The sequence below is a fragment of the Plecotus auritus genome (assembly GCF_963455305.1).
Source record: "Plecotus auritus genome assembly, chromosome: 7".
Taxonomy (NCBI): Eukaryota; Metazoa; Chordata; class Mammalia; order Chiroptera; family Vespertilionidae; genus Plecotus; species Plecotus auritus.
Window position 1 is genome coordinate 72,954,789 of NC_137774.1, and position 24,225 is coordinate 72,979,013.

General features: G+C 42.2%; 1 protein-coding gene across 2 annotated transcripts in view; it reads right to left on the reverse strand.

Moving 5' to 3' along the window:
* The window catches only part of ADCY9 (adenylate cyclase 9), a 138,211-nt gene extending 114,965 nt beyond the window's left edge, over positions 1–23,246 (reverse strand). Inside the window, exons 1-2 of one of the 2 annotated variants that reach the window (XM_080681314.1) lie at positions 22,690–23,246; positions 20,664–22,400 (exon numbers count right to left, since the gene is read on the reverse strand). In XM_080681314.1, coding sequence (XP_080537440.1) covers positions 20,664–22,356 — 1,693 coding nt within the window. In that variant the 5' untranslated portion in view covers positions 22,357–22,400; positions 22,690–23,246. Of the gene's footprint in view, positions 1–20,663; positions 22,401–22,683 lie in introns of both variants that reach the window. The other variant, XM_080681315.1, reaches the window with a different exon arrangement.
* Positions 23,247–24,225: the final 979 nt, after the last annotated feature.

The window sequence follows — 24,225 nt, forward strand, 5'->3', positions numbered from 1 at the left end:
CTATACATATGAACTACAAAATCTCTATCTCCGATCTTATTACCTTCTACTACAATATAACTCCAACTGTCAATGTTAGTCTGGAAGGCTTATTTGTTTTCTGTAACAGCTTTGTTGAGATGTAATTCACATACCATACAATTCAGTGATTTTTAGTATATTCAAAAAGTTGTGCAACCATCACCAAATCAATTTCAGAACATTTTCATTGCCTCAAAACGAAACTCTTGTTCCCATTAGCAGTCTCTCTCCATTTCCTCTCAATTCCCCAGCCCTAGGCAACCACTAATTTACTTTCTGTTTTGATGGATTTACCTATTCTGGACACTTGAAATGGAATCATTTATTATGTGGCCTTTTGTTACTGGCTTCTTTCACTAAGCATAAATTTTCAAGGTTCATTTGGATTGTAGCATGAATCAGTACTTTATTCCTTTTTGTGGATGAATAATATTCCGTAATATGGGTGGACCACATTTTATATGTTCCGCATTAGATGGACATTTGAGTTGTTTCCACTGTGTGGCTATTATGAGCAATGCTGCTGTGAACATTCGCCTACCAGTTTTGTGTGAATGTACGTTTTCCATTCATTTGGGTGTACACCTAGGAGTAGAGCTGCTGGGTCACATGATAACGCTGTGTTTAACCTTTTGAGGAGTGGCCAGGCTGTTTCCCACATAGCCTGAGAATGTTCCACTTCAGATTCCCAACAGCATGATGCAGGTAAACTAGGAGATTTTTGAGATACAGCTACAATTTATATTCATCCTCATACCCTCAAAAACTTTGTTCAACAAATGGATGCCAGCAAAGTTGGCTTTAAAAAGAGAAGGCAGCCCTGGCCAGTTTGCCTCAGTGGATAGAGCGTTGGCCTGAGGACTCAAGGGTCCCAGGTTCGATTCTGATCAAGGGCTCATGCCCGGGTTGCAGGCTCAGTCCCCAGCAGGGGGCGTGCAGGAGGCAGCCAATCAATGATTCTCTCTCATCATTGATGTTTCTCTTTCACTCTTCCTTTCCCTTCCTCTCTAAAATCAATAAAAAATATATTTATAAAAAAAATAAAAAGAGAAGGCACAGCAGAGTAACAGGGCATTTTCAAGGAACAGTTTCCTCCCTGATGAGATCCTGACATACGCCACAGGCTCCTTTTGTCTCCTGGAGAAGCTACCACACTCATCCAGAATAGTTTTACCTACTCACCTACCTGCTTGAGAAACATCCTAACAAAAGGGGAACATTTGCCAGGACTCTGTAGGTCCAAAGTCTGCCTAACAGCTTTTGGTGGCCATCCACTTGTGGCCATTGTAATCCAGCTGCCCTATGGGGTGCTCCAAGGTCCCCCACCAGGGCAACTTTTCAGGGGGGTCGATAAGCAAAGTTGGGGAGCAATACCACTCACCAGAGGGGAGCAGTGAGGTTGTCCCTGGAGCATGTTCCTCATAACAGTGAACATTTCTCACCCATTCACCTTCTCAGCAAACAGCAGACTGAGCCTTGGCCAACCTCCAACCTCCCCCATGTGGCCACAGAGGGACCACTGTCTTTAATTGCCCTGAAGGAGAAACAGTGTGTTTTTTATTAGAAACTCAGTTTTCTGCTCCTCTATCCTAAGCAATTCTGATACTTGGTAACACTGACAAGTTTACATACTTTTTCTTGCCTTTAACTACATAAAAACAAATAAAAATGAACTCTGAACCAATGACCATGTTTGGGAGTGGAACTCTTTCAGGAGCCAACATTTTTTTAGAAAAAACGTTCTATATTAAGGCAGCGTTGTGGGAACACTACTCTCTGTGGACAGTATCCCACATTCCCGCACTCTAAGGATAGCTAACAAGCAGAGAGTGTCCCAGACAGGCACAAGAGGCCCATGGGCTCACATGCCCCACGGAAACTGAAGCGAAAGCCTAATTTTACCGGGCTGTATTTAGACCGTTTGCATTCATTTGAAAGTTCCTAGAGTTGTTTGGGGCTTTTTTTAAATTATTATTTCTTGTCAATATTTAAATAGTACTTTTTTAAAAGCTTGCCCTAGATAGTGGCTATTTATCTAACACACCATTCCAAAGTTGCCAAATCCAATGCCAGCCTGAAGGAGACAGCCAAAAACCCATATATTTATCAAAAAGAAAAGTTCTCTAAACATGTCATATCTACATTATAATTTTATCCTAATCACAACACCATTTTAATATACAGTGAACAAAGCCATTTCAAAAAAGACACATAATTCACAACATTACCTGTTACCAACTTGACTCTCAACGTGGAGGGTGTTTTCTGAAATACCTGACTGCCAGATGTGACTTTTTACAAGTCTCTCTTTCTAAAAAGTGACATAGGTATATCAAAGAATCAAACATAGTTACTATATGACCCAGCAATTCCTCTCAGGCATATACCCAAAATAACTGGAAACTTGTGCCCAACCAAAAACACAAATGTTCACAGCAGCATTATTCACAATAGTCACATTGGGTTCCTTCAACAGATGAACAGATAAACAATGGAATTTTATTCAGTCATAAAAAGGAATGAAGCACTGATACATGCTACAACTGGATGAACCTTGAAAACATCCAGTGATGTTCCGTGAGAGAAACCAGACACAAAAGGTCACATACTGTATGGTTCATTAATATGAAATATCCAACATAGAGACAGAAACTAATAATTGTATCCTAAGCACAACACCATTTCAATATACAGTGAACAGTCACTGTATATTGGTGATTATCAGGAGCTGGGAGGAGGGAGGAATGGTGATTGACCACTTAATAGGTAGGTTTTCTTTTGGGGTGATGAAAATGTTTTAGAATTAGAAGTGACAGTTGTATAGCGCTGTAAATGAACTAAATGCCACTGAATTAACTTTAAAATGGCTAATATTCTTTTATGTGAATTTCATGTCAACTTTTAAAAAGTGAACAGATCAAGAAACTGTAGGGTAACAGCAAATGGAGAAAAATTAGCAGAATATAAGTCCTTAGAAAGTTCTAGATATGGTATAAGAAACTTGACGTCAGTGGGTCAATATCAGAGCAAGTTTATGAAAGCAAGTGGGACAGCCCCACCAGGCCTACAGTTTAGACGGCAAGGCAAGTTAGGTTTAGATAAATCCTAAGTCCTTACCCAAGGATTTTTCATGACAATCTTACAAAAACTATCATAAGAAATGTCAACCCCCTAAGTCCAGGCACTGGATGAGTGGCATATGATTCCCTGTGGAGAAGCATGAACTGAGCACTTGACGTACAAAAATATATTTTTCTTTATCTGCAAAAGGAGGGAAGTGGGAATTCAAGTGCTACATTCATGATCTTAAATCAGCCGTAACATTAATCAACAGTTATTCTGAGATATTAATGCACCTTTCACCTACCAGATATAAAGTCACTGATATCAGTATCTGTGTTCTCACCCTGCTTTATTTTTCTGTACAGCCCCATGGCTGCAGGACACTATGTCCACCTTCTGTGTATCTGTTTTTCATGGTCTCCCTTACAGCAATCATGCTGTGTCTGGTGCTCACAGCCCCAGGAGATTGAGATCAGGGCTGGAGGAAGCATGTGCAAAGGGCAGGCAAGCAACAATGACAAAAAGGCAAGTTATGTCTGGATATTAGGGAAGCCTGCATCTGTCTCCTTCCTTAAATCTAAATGTGTACCCTCCAAGCTCCTTGTTGCTAGCTTGCGTCTGGAATGAGGTTTCAGCATTACAGAGCTCATGCTCCCTTTGTGCCTCCCTTTCCTCATAGCTGCTCCTGGGTTTCCATCAATTACATGAATTTCAACACTGATGAAAACAGGTTTTGAGGGAAGGGGCATAGGGTGAAAACCAAAATATTTCTAAACACCTACCATGTGCCAGGTGCTCTTATGTGCATTATCTCATTTAATCCTAGCCCTAACCCTTCAGGTTAAGCGACTCACCTCCGCTAAGAGAAACCAGTTCTCAGACTGCCAGTTTTGAGCAAACTACATATTGACCACTTTTAAAAGTGAGACATTGACAACCCACACTCCCAAGAATTGAATCTATTTTAATTTTTAGTTGAAGAGAACAACCTCACAAAGAGGAAGGCTGCTGTTTTGGTAGACTTGGCAGGCATACAGACATACCTTGTGGAGTGAGGGGCAGTGGGAAGATCATGTAACTTACAAACCTGCCCAATATGTACTAGGCAGTCTGGCACCCTTCAGAAAGAACAAATCTTCCAAGAACAAACAACACCACCAATCTGCACTGTTTTGGTGCTACTGAATGCCAGACTAATAAATTTCTAGGATGAAAATTCATGCACATCTTTGTAAGTTTAAACTTACAAAAAGGAAGAAATATGGCCAGTTCTGCCTTGGCAGTATATTAGAGAACACAACACACAAACTTTCTACCAGATTTTTCTTGGGAAAGTCAACAAAGTTCTGTCCCAAAATTCTAGTAAATTTCAACAATAATCAGTACAACCCCAATTTATCATTAACATTGTAGCTTTATAACTAGTTATAGAATTACTAGAGGCCCAGTGCACAAATTCATGCACAGGTGGGGTCCAGCCGACCTGCCCCTAATCCCGGTGGATCAGGGCTGGGCTGCTGGGAGGAGGAGATGGCAGGAGGTTGGCCGGCCAGCCCACCCAAATCTGGCCGATCAGGGCCAGGCCAGCTGGGGGAAGGGGCCTTGGGCGATTGACTGGTGGGTCCCGCCCCCAATTGGGGTTGGGGGGCTGATTGGGAGTGGGGCTGGCCATGGGGAGGGGCTGTGGGCGGTGGGCCAGCCAGCCCTGCCCCGAATGGGGTGGGGGTGCCAATCAGGGACCAGCGGCCTGGGGGAGGAGCCATGGGTGGTTGGCTGGCCGGCCCTGCCCTTGATCGGGGTTGGGGGGCTGATCTAGGGTGGGCTGGGTCGGGGGAGGGGCTGCAGGCTGATCAAGGTGTTGGGGGGCCATTAGGGGCGCCTCGGCTGGGGTAAGGGGCTGCGGGAGGTTGGCTGGCCGGCCATGCCCCCTATTGGGGTGGGGGTGTGATCAGGGGTGGGGTGGCCAGGGAGAGGGGCTGTGGGCCTATCGTGGAGGGGTGGGATGATAGGGGGCAGGGCTGGCCAGGGGGAAAGAGAGGGGACGTTTGACCAGCCAGCCCTGCTCTTGATCAGGGGCAGGCCAGCAGTGGGGAGGAGCCATGAGGTTGGCCAGCCTGGCCCCACCCCCTGATCGGGCAGGTTCGCTGGCCACAGTAGGCATCATAGCAACTGGTCATTATGGTCGTTATGGCCCTTTACAGTTGCTTGCTTTTTAGATAGATGATAGATAGATAGATAGATAGATAGATAGATAGATAGATAGATAGATAGATAATAGACAGATAGATAAATTCTAATTAATTCTTCATTAGTAACCTATAATTCCCATTTTCTATTTCTACATATCCAAAAGAAAGCTAATTTGGTCTTTTGGAAAACATGTTCCCTTTCCTAAGACATAAATTTGATTCAAATTTCCCTTTCACCTCCCCTTTAAAAATATACTAAAGTAACTGTAATAACCTCTTACGCATCCTGAACTCACTACCTAGCAAACTCACTTATTCAGAATATTGCTGAGAATCAAAAATTGCACAAAGACCAAATTCATAGTTCTTTTAATCAAACTACCTTTGCAGAGTTAACAAGTTTGATTATGTGTTTGTTTTTTTTGTTTTGTTTTGTAATAAATTGAAAACCAAAAGCAAAGCATACTAATAGCTACATAAGCTGATAAAAAGAGAGCAAGCAAAAAAATATTTTAAAACATAAGTACTGGAAAAACAAAGAAATCTCAGTCTATTCAAAATAAAGCAAAAATTCCTTTTTTTATAGGGTAGTTGCTATATCAGTAAAAGCCAAATAACAAGCAATATAAATGAGTCATCAAGAAAATTTTTGTCATATTTCATTTTTCTGAAGGTAATGAAGTGTTCTATACATTTCAGAAATGTAAAACCAAATGTTTAAGTTGGTTAAAAGCAGGAAAATGTTTGACCCCCTAAAAAGGAAAATCCTCACCTCTTCAGAAAACTCAACCATCCATAAAGACTTACTACAATTGATATTTATATCTAACAACATATCAAATGAAGCTGGTTTCATATTCACCCATATACTGCCCTAAAGCTGTCTGTTAGGGAACTAAGAGAAAGGATCAGAGAATTTAAGGTTTAATCAACCTGAATCAAGCTCAGAAAAGAGGATAGCTGTTTAAAAAAATAACTAAATTTTATGAAATTTTGAAAATGAAATGCTAAAATTTAGTCAAGGTATATTATTTCTTTTTTTTTAAATATATTTTATTGATTTTTTACAGAGAGGAAAGGAGAGGGATAGAGAGTTAGAAACATCGATGAGAGAGAAACATCGATCAGCTGCTTCCTACACACTCCCTACTGGGTACGTGCCTGCAACCAAGGTACATGCCCTTGATCGGACTCGAACCTGGGACCCTTGAGTCCACAGGCCGACGCTCTATCCACTGAGCAAAACCAGCTTGGGCTATATTATTTCTTAATATATATATTTTTTTATTGATTTCAGAGAGGGAGAGAGAGATAGAAACATTAATGATGTGGGAGAATCATTGATCGGCTGCCTCCTGCATGCCCCCCACTGGGGATGTGCCCTGACTAGGGTGGGAGTGGGGGAATCAAACCATGATCTCCTGGTTCATAAGTCGACTGCTCAACCACTGAGCCACGCTGGCTGGGCAGTCAAGGTATATTATTATATAATAAAAGATTTTCTATCATTTCAACTTATATTTAAACAATCAGCTTGACTGTTAACTTCAAAAAGAATCACTTTTCCATCAACTGATGAATGAATAGATAAAATATAGTCTATCCATACAATAGAATATTATGCAACCATAAAAAGGAATAAGGTACTAATACATGCTATAATGTGGATGAATTTTTAAAACAATATGTTAAGTGAAAGAAGCCAGTCATAACAGGCTATATATTGTGTGATTCCATTTATACAAAATGTACAGAATAGGCAAATCTATAGAAACAAAAAGTAGATTCGTGGTTGCCAGGGGCTGGGAGGTTTAGAGAGAAATGGGGAGTGACTGTTAATGAGTTTAGGGTTCTTTTTAGGATGATAAAAATGTTCTAAAATTGATTGTGGTGATGGTTGCACATACCTGCAAGAGCTATCACTAAAAATCACTGAATCGCATACTTGGAATGAGTAAACTGTGTGGTATGTGAATTATATCTCAAAAAAAGTGGTTATTAAAATAGAAAAGCTTAAAATTATCCACTCTAAGAACATTGTTTATATTCCTTGTTCAGGAAAGTTCCACACACCATAAGCAATGCTGCTGAAAGGAACAGAAACCTTAGTGCAAACTGGAACACCTCCAAAGGAGTATATGGAATTGGTAATTTAATAGCTGCTAAATAAAGTAACAACATGACTAGAGCTATGAAAGCAAACATTTCCATCTGAACTGCAAATGGCAGAGGGGCAAAGTTGATAACTTAGAATCACCAGCTCTGAAAGTGTTCATTATCACAATTTCTTTCAGGAGTCCGAAAGAACAGAGTTAATTACTTTATTACAGCTGAGAAATTCTCTATAAAATGCTTGTCAGAGACGAGAAATGTCCTTTGAAATTTTTTTGTTTGCATGGTAGTTCTAAAAGTTTTTAACTTTCTGCAATCACTTACACACTGAGTCAGACACTTTAATCCTTAGAAAACAGATGGCTCCAACAGACTGTGAATAACAGTTTCGCTAAGGCAGTGGTCGGCAAACCGCGGCTCGCGAGCCACATGTGGCTCTTTGGCCCCTTGAGTGTGGCTCTTCCACAAAATACCACAGCCTGGGAGAGTCTATTTTGAAGAAGTGGCGTTAGAAGAAGTTTAAAAAATTTGACTCTCAAAAGAAATTTCAATTGTTGTACTGTTGATATTTGGCTCTGTTGACTAATGAGTTTGCCGACCACTGCTCTAAGGGAAGCCAGAGTTTCACAAGTTGGGTCTTTGTTGAGGTAAAATTCTCTCTCAGGTCAGATGACATATGTACCCACTGTCTTTCAGAACAAAGTATAGTGTTTTTTCCTTTTCTGTTTTGTTTCACCAGCCATTGCAAATCACAGCAAATGTTATATTACTTTCCACGAGCTGCTTTGCTATTCGTAAGAAAGGATAAGAAAACCACTCAAATATTTTATAAATCCTTTATAATTAAATCCAACAGTTTTTTTTTTATCATTAGTGACCTCTAATTTCTAATTATAAAGTCTAAGGTAGCCACTTTCCAGGTGCATTAACTGTTGAACTACTAGAGTCACACTAAATATATAGTAAATATATAGGTCCCAGGCACACTAAACACATAGCAGATACAAGAACCCACCATCAGGAACAAGTGAGTCTTTTATTAATGGAACTAGAGGCCTGGTGCATGAAATTCGTGCATGGGGTGGTGGGGGGTCTCCTCAGCCCAGCCTGCACCCTCTCCCTCAGGGGATGTCTGACTGCCGGTTTAGGCCCAATCCCAGAGATCGGGCCTAAACCGGCAGTCAGACATCCCTCTCACAATCCTGGACCACTGGCTCCTAATCACTCACCTGCCTGCCTGCCTGGTCGCCCCTGTCCCCCCGCTGGCCTGATCACCCCTCACTGCCTCTGAGTGCCGGCCTGATCACCCCTAATTGCCCCCCCTGCCAGCCTGGTCACCCCCAACTGCACCATCCCCCCGCCGGCCTGGTCACCCCTAACTGCCTCCCCACCAGCCTGGTCGCCCCTAACTTGCCCCCCTGCTGGCCTGGTTGCCCCCAACTGCCCCCCCCTGCCGACCTGGTTGACCCTCACAGCCCCCCCCCCCCAACCGGCCTGGTCACCCCAAGCAGCCTGCTGTTCAGTTGTTTGGTCATCCCTCACTAACCCCCCCCCCCCCCCCCCGCCAGCCTGGTTGTAGGCAGCCATCTTGTGAGGGTTAATTTGCATATTACCTCTTTATATATAGCATAATCAGTAAGAACATTATTTATCTAATATTTGCTCTGTTCTACTACTGAAAAACTACTGTGTCCAACACAGTAAAATTCATTTTATTGGCAACTAACCTTCCAATCTCTCTCCAAAATAATGTTCAAACAAGCACATTTTTTAATAAATTAAAGCACATTTTTAAAAAATTTAATCACTTTGCATTTTCTCCAAGCCATTTCAAAAGTGTTCCTTAAACTTTCCTAATCAAATGGGGTTCCTCTAATGACACCCTGCTTTATTCAACAAACATAATAAAAAAATCATGTGTAAATAACACTTCTTTAACTCAATCTTATTTATTTATATTCAAAGGAAGTAAAAATCCTTTGGCAAATTAAGAATCTCACACATGTTCTGCAATAGCAATTCTGTAAATCTGAGTTTTCATATGCTAAATTTAACTAAATAAGGGTTCATACTTTAAACAAATAGATTTTTTAAAAACCCCACTTTTTCATATTAAGAATGCATACTATTTCCCAATCACCTGAGAAGCTCAGCTATTCTTAGAGAATGATGGAGAATTTAAAGCACACTTAATTCAAACTTTTTATTTTACAAATATGAGGAAACTGAGAACCAGAGAGATTAAATTATTTTCCCAAAAGTGCTTAACCAGTTAGTAAAGAAAACATCTTAAGATGAAAAAGTAATCTAATAAACAAATTCATTTATACAAATAATAAGATAATTCTATAAAAGTACTTTACTTTCAGAAACATCCCCTAACCACTACACCATCTGGTTTTTAGACAGCTCATTCACAAAACAAAAATTAACATTAATAAACATAAGAATCGTTTTCTCAGGGGAAAAAGAACACATTTATGAAATTACAGAATGCAATGTAATCTACACTTTGAATATTAACCACTTAATAGGGCAAAACTAACTGATTCAATATGCAATACACTTCTACTTAAAATGTCAAAGCTTTAATGGTATATTGTATTTTAATGTCCATATACAAGAAAACAAATCACATCGGTTTTCTTCCTCTCTACAAACTAATGGTAAGAAACCTAATTTAATATTTCCCAAACAATTCAAACACAAATATAAATTAGTCAAAAGCTGCTTTCATTAGCACATTTTAATAGCATTATATAAAAATCCTGGAAATTGTGCACAAGGACTAGCCAGGAGCTTTGCCCCAAAAAAGGGTATGCTGATCTTCATGTGTATACATGAAAATCAAGTAAGAATTATAAGGATCTAGAGTATTATTAAAAATAAATACACTTCTTGAAATATCCATTTTTAAAAACTTAACAATGATTGCCTACCTAAACTAAGCAATTCAAACTGTATTTCCTAGGCCCTAAACAAACACTTGGGTTTTCAATTACCTGAATTCCAGCCCTACCCCACAGCCTTCACTGCAGTGCCCCTGGGACCCTTAGTCCTGAGGCTATCCATTCTCACGCACACATGGGCCTATATTTCACATTTCCAGGCACTGCATTTGCAGCTCTTTCTATCTCCTTCCCTAGATCCTTCCCAGGTTCAGCCCATAGCCTCTACTTAACAAACCAATCAACCATTACTAGAAAACCAGTTGTCGGCTCTCTACCTTCTTCCTGGTTTGTTCTGTGTAGATGTCTGGAGTGTGGTTTCACAAACAATGGAGTGTCCATATGTGGAGCTCAAGTAGTTATAATATTCATTCATTCATCTCACAAATATTATGGAGCATCTACTATATGCTAGGCCATGTTCCCGATGCTAGGAATACAGCCATAAATAAAATTTGCAAAAATTCCTGCTCTCAAGACACATTCTAGTGAGTGGAGACAGATCATAAACAAAATACGTCAAATACACATTATACAAGATAGAAAGGAGAGTGACAGAGCAATCATTCCAGGAAGCTCTATTCAGAGCAAGGTTCCTATGAAATTTCTGGAGTTAGGCCTTCTGGAACCTTCCAGAACTGTCCTTGGGGATGGGGCTTGCTGGGCTGAGGGTACTCTTAGTCTGCAAACAGGTAACCTACCTGTCAGTTTAGGAGTTTTTTCATTTTATAGTCCTTTTTCCCTAGTTACCAACATTCACAGGCACTTGCCACTAAACAGGTGTTGGTAAGAAAATTCCATAGAAGAAACAGTTGTAAGAATGCACATTAAACCTTCCAAAAAGCTTAAGAGGCACAAACTGTTTTGTCTGTGGTGCTAATTCTTCATATAAATATGCATAGACTATTTATTTTCTTTTCAAAAAAAGGAAAGGGTAAACTTTAGCTCAGTCTCTGAATAAATATATAAAACAGAATTAATGAGATTTTAACACCTATAATTTCTCAACTCCTTAAAACATTACTAAATGAGTAAGAAAGCTATTAAAGACTACCAGGCTGTATGAAATGGACTCAGGGGCCAACCTGGAGGGATTCCCATGGACCTAAGATAGAACAAAAATTTTTTTTAATCCTCACCTGAGGATATTTCTCCATTGATTTTCAGAGTGGAAGGGAGGGAAGATGAGGGGAGGGGAATGGGAGGAGGGAGGGAGGGAGAGAGAGAGAGAAAGAGAGAGAGAGAAATGTCAATGTGAGAGAGACACATCGATTGGTTGCCTCCCACACGAGCCCCCCAACTGGCCAAGGATTGAACCTGCAACCCAGGTACGTGCCCTTGACTGGGAATAGAACCAGAGACCCTTCAGTGCACAGACGACACTATAACAACTGAGCCATGCCAGCAAGGGCCAAGATGGAACAATTTGATCATCATCATCAAAAAAAAAAAAAAAAAAAAAAGATATCTGTAATGGAGTGAAATATATCAAAAAGCTAAAATCCAAAAGTTTATATTAAGTCTTGAAAAAAGTCACTGGTCACCTTCAGAGGATGTTAAGAAACTGACTCAGTCTGACAACTAGTATATAAAGGGAAAGAACCAAGTAAATAAAATATAAACTTCTGAACACAGTTCCCATGATCCTAAGATTTTACAATGGTTGAGATTACAATGTGCATGAAAACACTCTGAACTGGAAAGAGCTAAACAAAGGAATAGTTGTTGCTGCTGCTAATTGTCCCCACTTTCAATAACACTAGTTCATGAATCTAATCTCAAGAGTAACATGTGCCAAGTACTTTTCTAAGTACTTAACATAATTTTCGCCTTTAATCCCTACAATTACTAGTATTCTATGCAGTGGGAAATAGTGTTTTCTAACACAGTCCTTTGAGTTTAAATACAGTAGTCACCCCTTATCCTCAGGAAATATGTTCTAAGACCTCAAATACGACCTCAGTGGATGTCTAAAACCTTGAGTAGTACTGAACCTTATATCCGGTTGACCTTTGAAAAACACAGATTTGAACTACATGGTCCACTTATACACTGATTTTTTTCAATTGATCCTTGAAGTTCAAACTGATATTCACAGGTCAACTTTATAGTTGGGAATCCATGTAAGCAGACAGCTGTAGTTATTCACAGATTTTCAACTACTACAAAGGAGGTCTGTAGTTATTTATGGATTTTGAACTGCAAGGGAGGCCTCTAACCCCCAAGTTGTTCAAGGGTCAACTATATATAATAAGTCCTCACTTAATGATATGGATAAGTTCTAGGACTTGAGGCAAAATGACGAATGTTGAAACCAATTTTACCATAGGCTAATTGATATAAACAAGTTAAGTTTCTACAGCATAAAAGATGTTGAACAAAATGACATTACTTGAGGACCTGCTGTACTATATGTTTTTTTTTACACATTTAAAACTTATAATAAAGTTTAATTTATAAATTAGACACAATAAGAGATTAACAATAGCTAATAATAAAATAGAACAATTGCAACAATACACTGTTATAAAAATTATGTGAACAGCCCTAGCTGGTTTGGCTCAGTGGATAGAGCGTCGGCCTTGGGACTGAAGGGTCCCGGGTTTGATTGCAGACAAGGGCACATGCCTGGGTTATGGGCTCCATCCCCAGTAGGGGGTGTGCAAGAGGCAGCCGATCAATGATTCTCTCTCATCATTGATGTTTCTATCTCTCTCCCCTCATCCCTTCCTCTCTGAAATCAATAAAAATATATTTTAAAAATTTTTTTAATTATGTGAATAGTTTGGGGGCCATTATTAAGTAAAATAAGGGTTACTTGGTCACAAGCACTGTGATACGATGACAATTGATCTGATAACCTAGATAGCTACTAAATGACTAATAGGTCATAGTTATATAGCATGAATATGCTAGACAAAGGGATGATTCACATTCCCAGTGGGATGGAGTGGGATGGTGTGAGATTTCATTATGCTACTAAGAACAGCGCACAATTTAAAACTTATGAATTGTTTATTTCTGGAATTTTCCATTTAATACTTTTGGACTGCAACTGACCATAGATAACTGAAACAAGGGAAAGCGAAATCACAGATAATGGGGAACCATATAGTACAGCAGGTCCTCAAGTAATGTCATTTTGTACCAGCTCCACCACTTAGCAGCTCTTTCTAGTTGTGTAACCATCCCAAAGTACTTCTCTGTGCTTCAGTTCCCTACTGTATAAAATGGAGATGGTAAGTGTCCTTACCTCCCAACCCTATTTGTAATACGATAAGCAAATCTAGTACATATTTGTTTAGGTGGTTATTTGATTAATGCCTACTTCCCCTTCTAGGCTGTAGGCTCCAAGAGGCCAGAGAGCTCTATTTCCAGAACCTAGTCCAGGCTTTGTAAATAGTAGAAACTCATTTGATATTTGTTAAATAAGTAAATGAATTTACAGTAGAAAACAGGAGAGCTCAATAATTGCTCAAGTTCAAAACTCAGCCAATATCTCCAGAATTTCAAAGATGAAGATTTCCTTATAATTTGTCAACTATCAAGGGGGTCACATCACGTTAAGTACCTCTAAGCCCTGGGGACCAGAATCAGCCCAAGAACAATAGTGCCTGAACTCCCTGGGGTTTTCAATAAAGAAGCTGCCAAATTTGGCAACTACAGTTTATCCAGGGCAAGCTATCAGTGTTTTTGTATTTTGGACACTTGCCCTTTTTAATTTGAGAAACTGACACAATCACAGTCCCTGCTGTGTTCTGAGTTTCAGTCCCAAATTATACAAGATGTGCAACAAATAGAATGTAGGAAAAAAGAAACACCCTTGAGTGCAGTACAAAATGTGACTCACCAGCTAGAGAGTTGGTTATTATTTACTGAACAGCTGTTGTGATCAAGTCACTATGCTAACAAGTGTTTTACTTGAATCATCTCATTTGATTCTCCCAATAACCCTGTGACAGAGGTACTGTCATTCCTATAAACTGGAGAGTCTCTATATAGTGTGTCCAATGTCCCATGGCTCAGAAATCACAGAACTCAGAATTAAGTCCAAATGTATCAGAAACCAAATTCCATATACCCAACCACCAAAGGGTGAGCCCTGCAAAAATAAATTAAAAGAACCAAGTTGATAGTTTTCATCATGAACCCTAAACACCAGCAACAAATATTTGGCAGAATCACAAAAGGATAAAAGGATTTTTTTTTTTTTAGAAAAAGTATATGTATAAACTAAAGTCACCAGCTACTTCTACAATAAATGTGATATGTCTATCATAATTCCAGTCTGAGTTGTTCCATCTACTTGAGAATGTGTGTTTGGGTAGCACTTCTCAAGGTGTGGTCTGTAGCCCCCTAGGGGTCTCTGAGACCTCTGCAAGGTGTCTGTGAAGTCAAAACTTTTTCCATAATGATGCTATGATGTTATTTGCCTTTTGCAGTGTTGACATTGGCAATGACGGTACAAAAGTAATCACGGGTAAAACTGCTGATGCCTGAATCAAAGCAATGGCACCAAACTGTACTTGTCATCATTGTGTTTTTACCACCACATACTTGCAAAAGAAAAACAAGTCAGTTTCATTTAAGAATGTCCTTTGAGGAAGCAGTAAAAATGAATAATAGTGTTAAAACTCAACGCTGAATGCATGTCTTTTTCATAATCTGTGTGACAAATGGAAAAAAGTGACTATAGCACTTCTATTGCACTCAGATGTACCATGATTGTCAAAAAAAGCATCCATGCAACTGTTTGGGTTACAAGCTGAACTAGCTGCTTTTTTGGTAGAATATTCTTTATACTTGACCTACAGACAAATTATGGTCATTTAGATGAGTACTTGGCAGACTGTTTCTGAAAAATGAACAAAATGAGTCTGCCACTTCAAGAAAAACAACTGACGGTATTTGTTGCCAATGATAAAATTCAAACTTTCAAGTGAAAACAAGAATTCTGGAAAACTCTTATCTGCCACTGTGAAGTTGACATCTTCCCAATATTAAAGACTTTGCTTATGTCAACATTGGGAAGACCTGTATAACAAAATACCAATATTTTCCAAATAACCAATGCATGATGTTACAAAATCACACCTGGATAACGATTCATACTTCAAGAATCCAATAGGCTTTTAATATCATATAAAGAAATTGATTAATAGGATTTCAGATTTATATTGCAAGTAACCCTTAAGAAACTACCACTTGTCTGTTGGGTGTTAGTTTGGTATCTAAGAAAAATATCCACCGTTATCTAAAAAGGCTATTAAAATGTTCCTCCATTTTCCAACTACCTCTACATCAAAGTAAAGCCAAATTTTCTACACATTCATCAACATCTTACAGCAATGCCAAAGAAGCTAAAAAAAATCTAGCTGACACATTTTAAAATGGCTAAAATAATAAATTTTATGTGTATTTTACCACAGTTTTTAAAAAATCCAGTCTTTGATTAATACAGACATTAAAGAGATTTGCAGAAAAGTCAAATAGTGCCACTCTTCTCACCAAATTTCTTTGTTTATGAAAATATTTTTTTTGCCTTAGCCGGTTTGGCTTGGTAGATAGAGTGTCAGCCTGCGTACTGAAGGATCCTGGAGTCGATTCCTGCCAAGGGCACATACCTTGGTTGCAGGCTCGATCCCTGGCCCTAGTTGGAACTGATGCAGGAGACAATCAATCAATGTATCTCTCTGACATTGATGTTTTTCTCTCTCTGTCTCTCCCCCTTCCTTCCACTCTCTCAAAAAATCAATGGAAAAATATCCTTGGGTGAGGATTAACAAAAAATCTCTTATATAAAAGGCCCATGGCCGTAACGCCCTCACAACCAACCAAGTAGGCTCTCACAGGGCAGGAAGGGCAGGGCAGGGTGGCAATGGGCGGGGCAGCCGCACATGATTTCACGTGGGCTGGGCCTCTAGTAATAAAATAAAAGCACACATACCTTTAAGAATATTTTAATGTTATTTTTATAAAAATATTTATATTAACATGCAATGGATACAATGGGCTTATTATTTTTTAATGAATCAAGGAAAGATTTTTGAATCTTCTGTTTCAATTTCTAATAAGGTAAATATCAATGTATAACTTACATAAACACAAGTTCTTTAGCTTCCATAATAATTTTTAGAAGTATAAAGGGGTCCTGGGACCAAAAAGTTTAAGAACCACTGGCTTATGAAAAAGACTCATAAACCAGTCAAGGCTACTCTTGATCATTACAGTCCCAGAATTCCAACACCTTCTCAAATCTGTCCTGTCCCAGCTTCCACCCTCTGGTTCTACTATTGCTGCCACCACCATCAACCTTTGGGGAAGGGGGGCTTGACCTTCCAGCCTATTCCAAGGGAATGAGCCTCTCTTACCTCAGCAGAGCATGCTAGACAGTTCCCTTCCTGTTTTCAAAAAACTCTCACTTCTTCTTAAAACCATGATTGTGGGTAGAGTGACTGAGCACGTTTGCTTTATCTTCCTAATATTTAAGAGGGGAGAAATAAGATGCCTATAAGCATTCTCTGACAGTTTTACCTTCTGTCTTTGTGACTCGACCTATAATAAGAAAAACCAAAAGTTCTAGACAAACACATCATCTTTTTGCTTGTGGCCCAAGGCAGAATAGAACAGGGTCCAGTGGTTTATCCCAAATGGTGTGGAAGGACCCTCCTCCCATCACTCAAATCATACTATTTCTCCCTGTCTTTAATTATAACTGCTCCTCACTTTTGGGATAATTTCCAAATTCCTAGTCCTTTGCTGAAAATTCTTTCTACCTTCTCTCTCAGTGATTGGCCACCCTATCTAAAATTACATACACACACACAAACACATATTCCATATCATTCTTCCTGCTTTATATTTTCTCCTTAGAACTTAACATAAAACAAACTTTATATTTTATTTATTTGTTTACTGTCTGACTGCAGTATTAGAGAGGAACAATCAAAAGGCAGGAATTTTTGTCTGCTGTGTTCACTGCTGTATACCCAGCACCTAGAACTGTGCCCAGCACAAAATAAATTATTTGTTGAATGAATGAATGAACAAGCCAGGGGTTCCTAGCCTGTCATATTCTGCAACTCAGTCCTGCATTCTCCACCATACCATAGAAACTTCAAAGGCCTCTCACCCATTCCTGACTCAAAACTGTCCCCAGGTCAATTCCAGAAACTTGAAATGCCATTTCCCATTCAAACCATCAAGCCCCTTGCCTCCCCGAGTTGTCTGTTTAAATCAGGCTCCAAGTCTTCAAGTTGATCTTACTACTCTCATATCTCTCCCATCATATCCATCGCCACTATTGTTACCCTGGTTCAAGCTACCATCAGTCCTGCCTGGGATTTACTGAAACAGCTCACTAATTTCCAGTCTCATACCCTTCTAATACAGTCCCTGGAACTGAAAGAGTAAGCTTTCTAAAATAGCAATCAGATCACTTAAGCCTCCTGCATAAAACCTATCAGTGGCTCCCCATTACCTATAGGACTGAATCCAAACTCCTTCCCAAGTGACCCACAACCTTCCTTGTCCTAATGAACTACTTACAAATTGTCCAAGCCACCAAGAAACACAACCTCAAACCTTTGCCCATACTATTCCCACTGCACCAAATGTTCTGCTTCTATCTACCTGGAGAGCCACTGCTCAATTTCAAAACTCACCCCAAGTTCATGTACCTCCCTAAAGTGTTCCTGACGCTACATACTCTATAACATTTATAACTGTGAGCTCAAGGAGGTGAGGAACTGTCATGACTCCATCTGTGCATCCTCAGGGCCAGGTGCATTATAAGAGCAATAAAGATTTCCAAGGAGTGAGTGAATGTACATAAATAATGAAAGTCCACTCCCACAAAGCCTGTTCGAATAAAATAGAGGAGTAGCTTCCTTTCATGCTGCCAGGCTAGTTCTGGAATCCCCAGTTTACTCTACCCAAGTTCATTTCTACAGAGCCCTCTACTAAGTATTTTTAACCCCATATTCTGAAAAGGGGATGAGAGGGAAAGGCTAATGCCCAACATTGTGTTAAAAAAAAAAAAAATCTACCACAAATCCAAAGACAGGCTAAAAGAAATCTTACATATATAACCTTAATCCTACGTATGAAAAGTGTTTTCTATACGCCATGTGATCATCTCAATTTGGCAGATTTGAACGTCTGGAGAATCGAACTGTGCAATTTCAAAAGGGGCAGGAAGTTGTGTAGACATCCTCTATTAGTGGAGTCCTGTCCACAAAGATTTTCAAAATAAGCTGAATACAGCAAAATTCATGGTCTCAGGGAAACAGTTAAAGAAATCACTGGTTTAGCCATGTAAAGAAATCACTGGTTTAGCTATGCTTTGTCTTTCCCTCCCTTCCATCCAGTACTAAAACTTTTCCATATAAATACATAATACACACAATTTAGAGAAAAGGGGAATTTACCAAACTTCCATATACTATTTTAAGTTTTTAAAAAAATCAACAAACCCATTCTAGATTTTTTTTGCCTGCGTCTTTAGACCCTTGGTCCATAAATTGAAAATAAAATTACCCATAAATTAACAAAAATTTTTTGTTAATTTAGGTACTGCCAAAAATTCAAAGACTTGGCAATTTCCAGACTTAATGATTACTTAATTAATACTTAATGATTACATCTGTTTTTATTTTTGAAATTCAAGTAATACCCTGTTCAAAGTATCACTGACAGAACTGCTATCATTGTCATACTTAATTTTACATAGTATAGCACAGCTCCATTCTCTGGAATCCCCACTATTTGAGGACAGAGCCTAAAGATGCCAAAATGTCTAGCAGTAATTACATCTGCACTCTCCTCCACTGGCGCCTTCAGAGTCAAGAGCAAGAACCACTCTCCTACAGGGAAAAACACTTGTCATGGAAGAATCTCTCAAGAGAACTGCAGAAGTGTAGTTTCTGACCTCATCAATGTAGCATTTAAAACTCTAGGTAGAGGTAATTATCAGGTGAAAATGTTCTTCTACTACATCATTATTCAACTCCTAGCAAAATTACCTACAGGACTGCCCAAGAAACACAACTTCTAATAAAGTTCTAATAAAGAAAAACCAGGAGAAGGATAAAGCACCCTCACCAGATAACCAATAAGTAAATGATGTGGGGAACTCTGATCACAAGCAGAGAAAGAAAATATCAATTGAGCATATAGGATTGTCTGAAGGCTGACAACCTATTCAGGCCTTCAAATTCAACTATGTACTGTCTCTGATTACTTCTCCCATCTCTGATTTGAGCTGTTCTTCTGAGGATTCCCTTTCCTGGGGCTTTTCACTGTAATTATGCAACATGTGGGCACAATAAAACATATAATATAGCTTTACTAATTTAGGATTTTAAAAATCAATGTGATTTTCTCTACATACTAAGTAGATGTTCCTTCAATCTGGAAGGTTTTAGTAAAACATAAGGACTATTTTTTAAAAGTGTTATTCAGAACCCTTACTTTTGTTCCCACTTACTTAAATATCACTTCCTAGACTTCAAATATTTTGTCCTATATTAAAATAATAAAATTAAAGAAGCCCAGTGAAAACATCAAGAATAGCAGTAAGGAACTTAAGACTTGGACAAGGGACCAGATACTAATCTGAGGGGCTGGAGGTAGGGAGTCTAAATATTGCTCTGAGTGCACTGCTCACTTTCAAATCACCTGGTGGTTTGAGAAGTTCAACATTCTAAAATACTGCAGTCTACATGATGATACAAATCCATGATAAGCATCGTTAAATAAAATTGAAAGCTGAAAATGCAAATTTTAAAAGGGACATAGGCAAAAGCAGTGTACACTTAGGGGTACATGATTCCATCTAATTTTCAGAGTCCTACAGGGCTGAGCTGACTTCCTTGTCCCAGCAAAGGGAGGCCTAGATAGGAGAAATGTTTTATTCTCCACACTGTTGAAAAAGGGCACAAGAAAACGTTTTGATGGGACTTAAGGGTGACCAAATGAAATGCAAAGGCAACTTCTTAAAGTGCTTCAAAGTTCTGACTGCAGCGCTTCGGTACCCTGACATTCATCAGGCCAGCCCCCAGAATTTCAGAAATATTAACAGCCAACTGGCAAGGAGAAACATTTTCAAAGTTCTACTTCCTTCTATGGTCTCACCTAGGTCAGCACTGCCACAGTGTGAACAGACCTGTGATATTTGACTCATTGGAGGAAAAGTCCTACTGGCTCTGAGATGCCCCCACAGTAAGGTATCCAGAGACAGATACTGATGCTGGGAAGAGATTGGTTTGTGTTTTTTTTAAACACAAACAGGATTAGGGAGGGAAATGACTAGGCAAAGAAACACACGTACCTTTCAACTGGTCAACAACAACGCTCTGGCCTAGGCGTTCAGTAACTCTCCCATCCTCCATTTCATACCGATCATCTAGGTATTTTGCAGTGGCCTCAGAAATGTGAACCTTGCCAGCCACTCCCAGCTGCTCCATGAGATTGGCCAGGTTCACGTCATTGGACCAAACGTCGAATTTAAACCTCCTCATGCCCAAGATGCCACACAAGACAGTCCCCGTGTGAACCCCAACACGCATGTTCACCATTTCTTTCTTCTCCTGGCAGAAGTGCTCGATGGCTTTTATCATGCCCAAGCCCATTTCGATGCAGCAGTAGGCATGGTCAGTCCGGGGCTCGGGGCACCCTGCCACACAGTAGTAGCAGTCTCCCAGGGTGCTGATTTTCTCACACTTGGTCTCTTCACACAACCGGTCAAAGCGACCAAACAGATCATTGAGGAGACCCACCAGAGCATGAGCAGACTTGTTGGCACTCATCTTGGTGAAGCCCACAATGTCTGCAAATAAAATACTGACCTCTTCAATCTGCTGCATCTTAAATGGGCGGAATGCTATAGGGGCTTTCTGTATGGAAGATTTTTTCTTCCTGTTCTTGGGGCTGGAGGTAGCATGCCTTTTCACAGAATTCTCACTCTCCTCATCCCCCTGTTTCATCAAGTCATCAGCTATGATTCTTGGCATCACAGAATGAATCATCCTCTCTTTCAGGGCTTTTTCCACTTCCAGATCCTTCCCATGCATAATTGACTGTCCCACCTTGAGGAAGGTGCTCCTGGATCTCACCTGGGACATGATGAAGAGGTGGATGCCAATGGCATGAATGCAGACATGGAGTAGGGCTCGGCTCAGCAGCTCCCAGTGCTGGGGCCCTGCTTCCGGTGAGGGGAAACAGTCTTCATCTTGGAAATGATAGCCAAAGGTCTCAAAAAGAACAGAATATGCCACTCCCAAAAACAAGCTCAAGTACAAAGGTAAGTGCATGACGGTGTAGAGCAAAAAGAGCACTTCAATGCACATGGAAAAGCTCCCCACTTGAGATAAGCAAGTGTCTGTGGACTTAGCTGCGGGAGTATGATTGGAGCTGTCAACACGTCCTGAGAGAGGCGTCAGAACCTGAAACTGGGCTGCCAGGGTCAGAGTGAACACCAGGAGGGTGAAAACCAGCGAGGTCCACACATAATGTCGGGCATACAGCTTGGTGAAGGTAAACAGGAAAAAGCCCACACACACCACGAGGAAGCACAGAGCGGGGGCTGCCATGACAATCAGTTTGGATCTCATGTGGACCCCAAAATAGATGCTCCAGAGCAGGCAGGCAAAGCCAATGTAGAACAGCGCATACCGGAAGCGGCGCTGGGTTTGCGGGAAGCAGCGCTCCAGACAAGCCTCCTCTAGGTTCACCGAGTCGAACTTGGGGTCCCACCACCGGCTGGAGGCCCTCTCGAACAGCTGGGGCAGCTTCTTCTGCCTGCGCAGGCGGCCTCCGGCGCCCACTCTCCTGGGAACACCCCCTGAGTCCCCGGAGCTGCTACAACTGGAGGAGATGCTGTACTTGCAGTGTTTGGGATGACTGTTGGACGACAGCTGCTTGGGGTTGATTTTGACCCTCACGCTGTTGCTGTCTCCGCTGGAGTCACAACTCACTTCGGTGCTGTGGTGCTGCAGCAGCTGCTGGTGGGGCGGGGAAGCCATGTTGCCGCGCGCTCGCAGCCGCCCCCGGCCGGGATCACCGCTACCTGTCAGTGGGACAAGCAGAGTTAGACTGGTTTTGTGCCCATCCAGGTACACGCACCTGAAGGCCACCACCTCTATCCATTTCCTAAGTGGCGGCCCCAGCGGTCTACTTGCAAAGGCACCATATGCTTACAAAACTGTGGTAATGTCTAATCAGCGCTTCCACCGTCCCACCTCGAGGCCGACCCCAGCCACCCGGTGCGGGCCGGAAAGCCCAGGGTCCGCAAGGCGGCGTCCACCGAGCCCGCGGCACCGCCCGAGCCCGCGGCGTGTCCCCTCGCTCACACTCGCCTGCTGTGCCCACCGCGGCGGCGGAGGGGAGTCCGGCCCCGAGCACTCTCACGCCGCCGGCCGCTCTGGCTCTCCGGGCGGTGGCGGCCGGCCCCTCATGCTGCGCAGAGCGCGGCGCCTTCACTGCGTCAGGCCGCCGGCCAGACCCCTCTGTCCCGCCCCGCGCTCGGCGGCCCCGCGGGAGGCGGGCAGCGAGTTTGCGGAGCCCGCGGCGCTTCGGCCGCCCCCGTCAGTGCGACCCGTCTAGAGAGGGCTACTGCCAGCCCCTCCCGCCCGCTCCCGAGGCCGACCCAACGAGCAGGGGTGCCCAGGGCCCGGGAGCCGCCCGGCACCGAAGGCAGGGCGCGGGCCCCTCAGCCGGCGGCCCGTGCGCGGCACTGCCGCAGAGCCCGCTCCCGCGACGCCGCCTCGGGACGCCGGCCCGGACAGCCTCCTAAGGGAGCTAGAGATGCCGCCGCGGCCGCGGCCACCGCCACTGCCGAGCCCCACGGTGCCGCTGCCTCATGTCGGAAGAGCCGCCGTCTCCGACCCCCTCCCCGCCCCCTCCCGCTGTCACTGACAGACTCCCGCCCGCGCCGCCCCTCGCCCCGCCGCAGCGCGCACGCGCAGCCCGCGCTCGCCGCCGCCGCCAGCCTCGAATACGCGCACGGTGCGCGTGCCGGGTTGACGAGGCTGGCGGGGCTATGGGGCGGGGGCGGGGGCGGGCGCGGGCTTCGGCTCCGCCCTCCGCCCGGGGCAGCGCCACGCCCGCCGCGAACACTGCGGTGCAGCTGGGGCTGCCCCGCCCCCCTAGGCTGGCTAGGGGACCACCTATCCCCGCGGTTCGGTCCCCACATCCGCTCGGGGAAACCTAGGAGGCCTGCTAGTTAAGGAACAGCTGGGGTGCGACGTTGAGGAAATGTAAATGTTTGCCCTCCCCCTCGGCACACCTTTTTTATAAATAGAAGTTTGCAACTACTGTATTTGCCTACCCTAAAGGGAGGCGCCCCTTTCCCTATAAGCAATGGGCACATGTCCTCCCCCTAGCACTAGCCCCTTCCTGAGCATGCTCCCCGATAGACCCAGCCTCTGGTGGACAGATGGGCAGGTCTCCAGGGGCCGTGGTTGCTCCTAGAAAATTGGTGCCACTGAAAACCAGGTTCTCCACCCCCAGAGATTCCCTTCGCATCCTTGTGTCATCTCCCCCTCCTCATAAACAACTGTTTTTCCTTTTCCACAAATGAAACTTTCGAAGCAATCTGCTACCCAGTCGACAGTCCTACAAGTGGCCTCCATTAGCATTGTCTGCACCATGTAAATGCAGTCCTATACTCCCCAGTGTGCCAATCCTGGCTCTTCTCCCCACACCTCACAGTACTTCCTGCCAGTCAAAGGGGTCTCCTCCCTCCTTTCCTCATCCCCCAGACGGAGCCCACCCCAGGTTTCACTGTTGAATTAGAAAATAAAGTAAAATGTGGTCTGTCCACAGAATATTCTTCATACATAAAAATGAATAAAGTACTGATTCATGCTGCAACCCGGATGAACCTTGAAAAC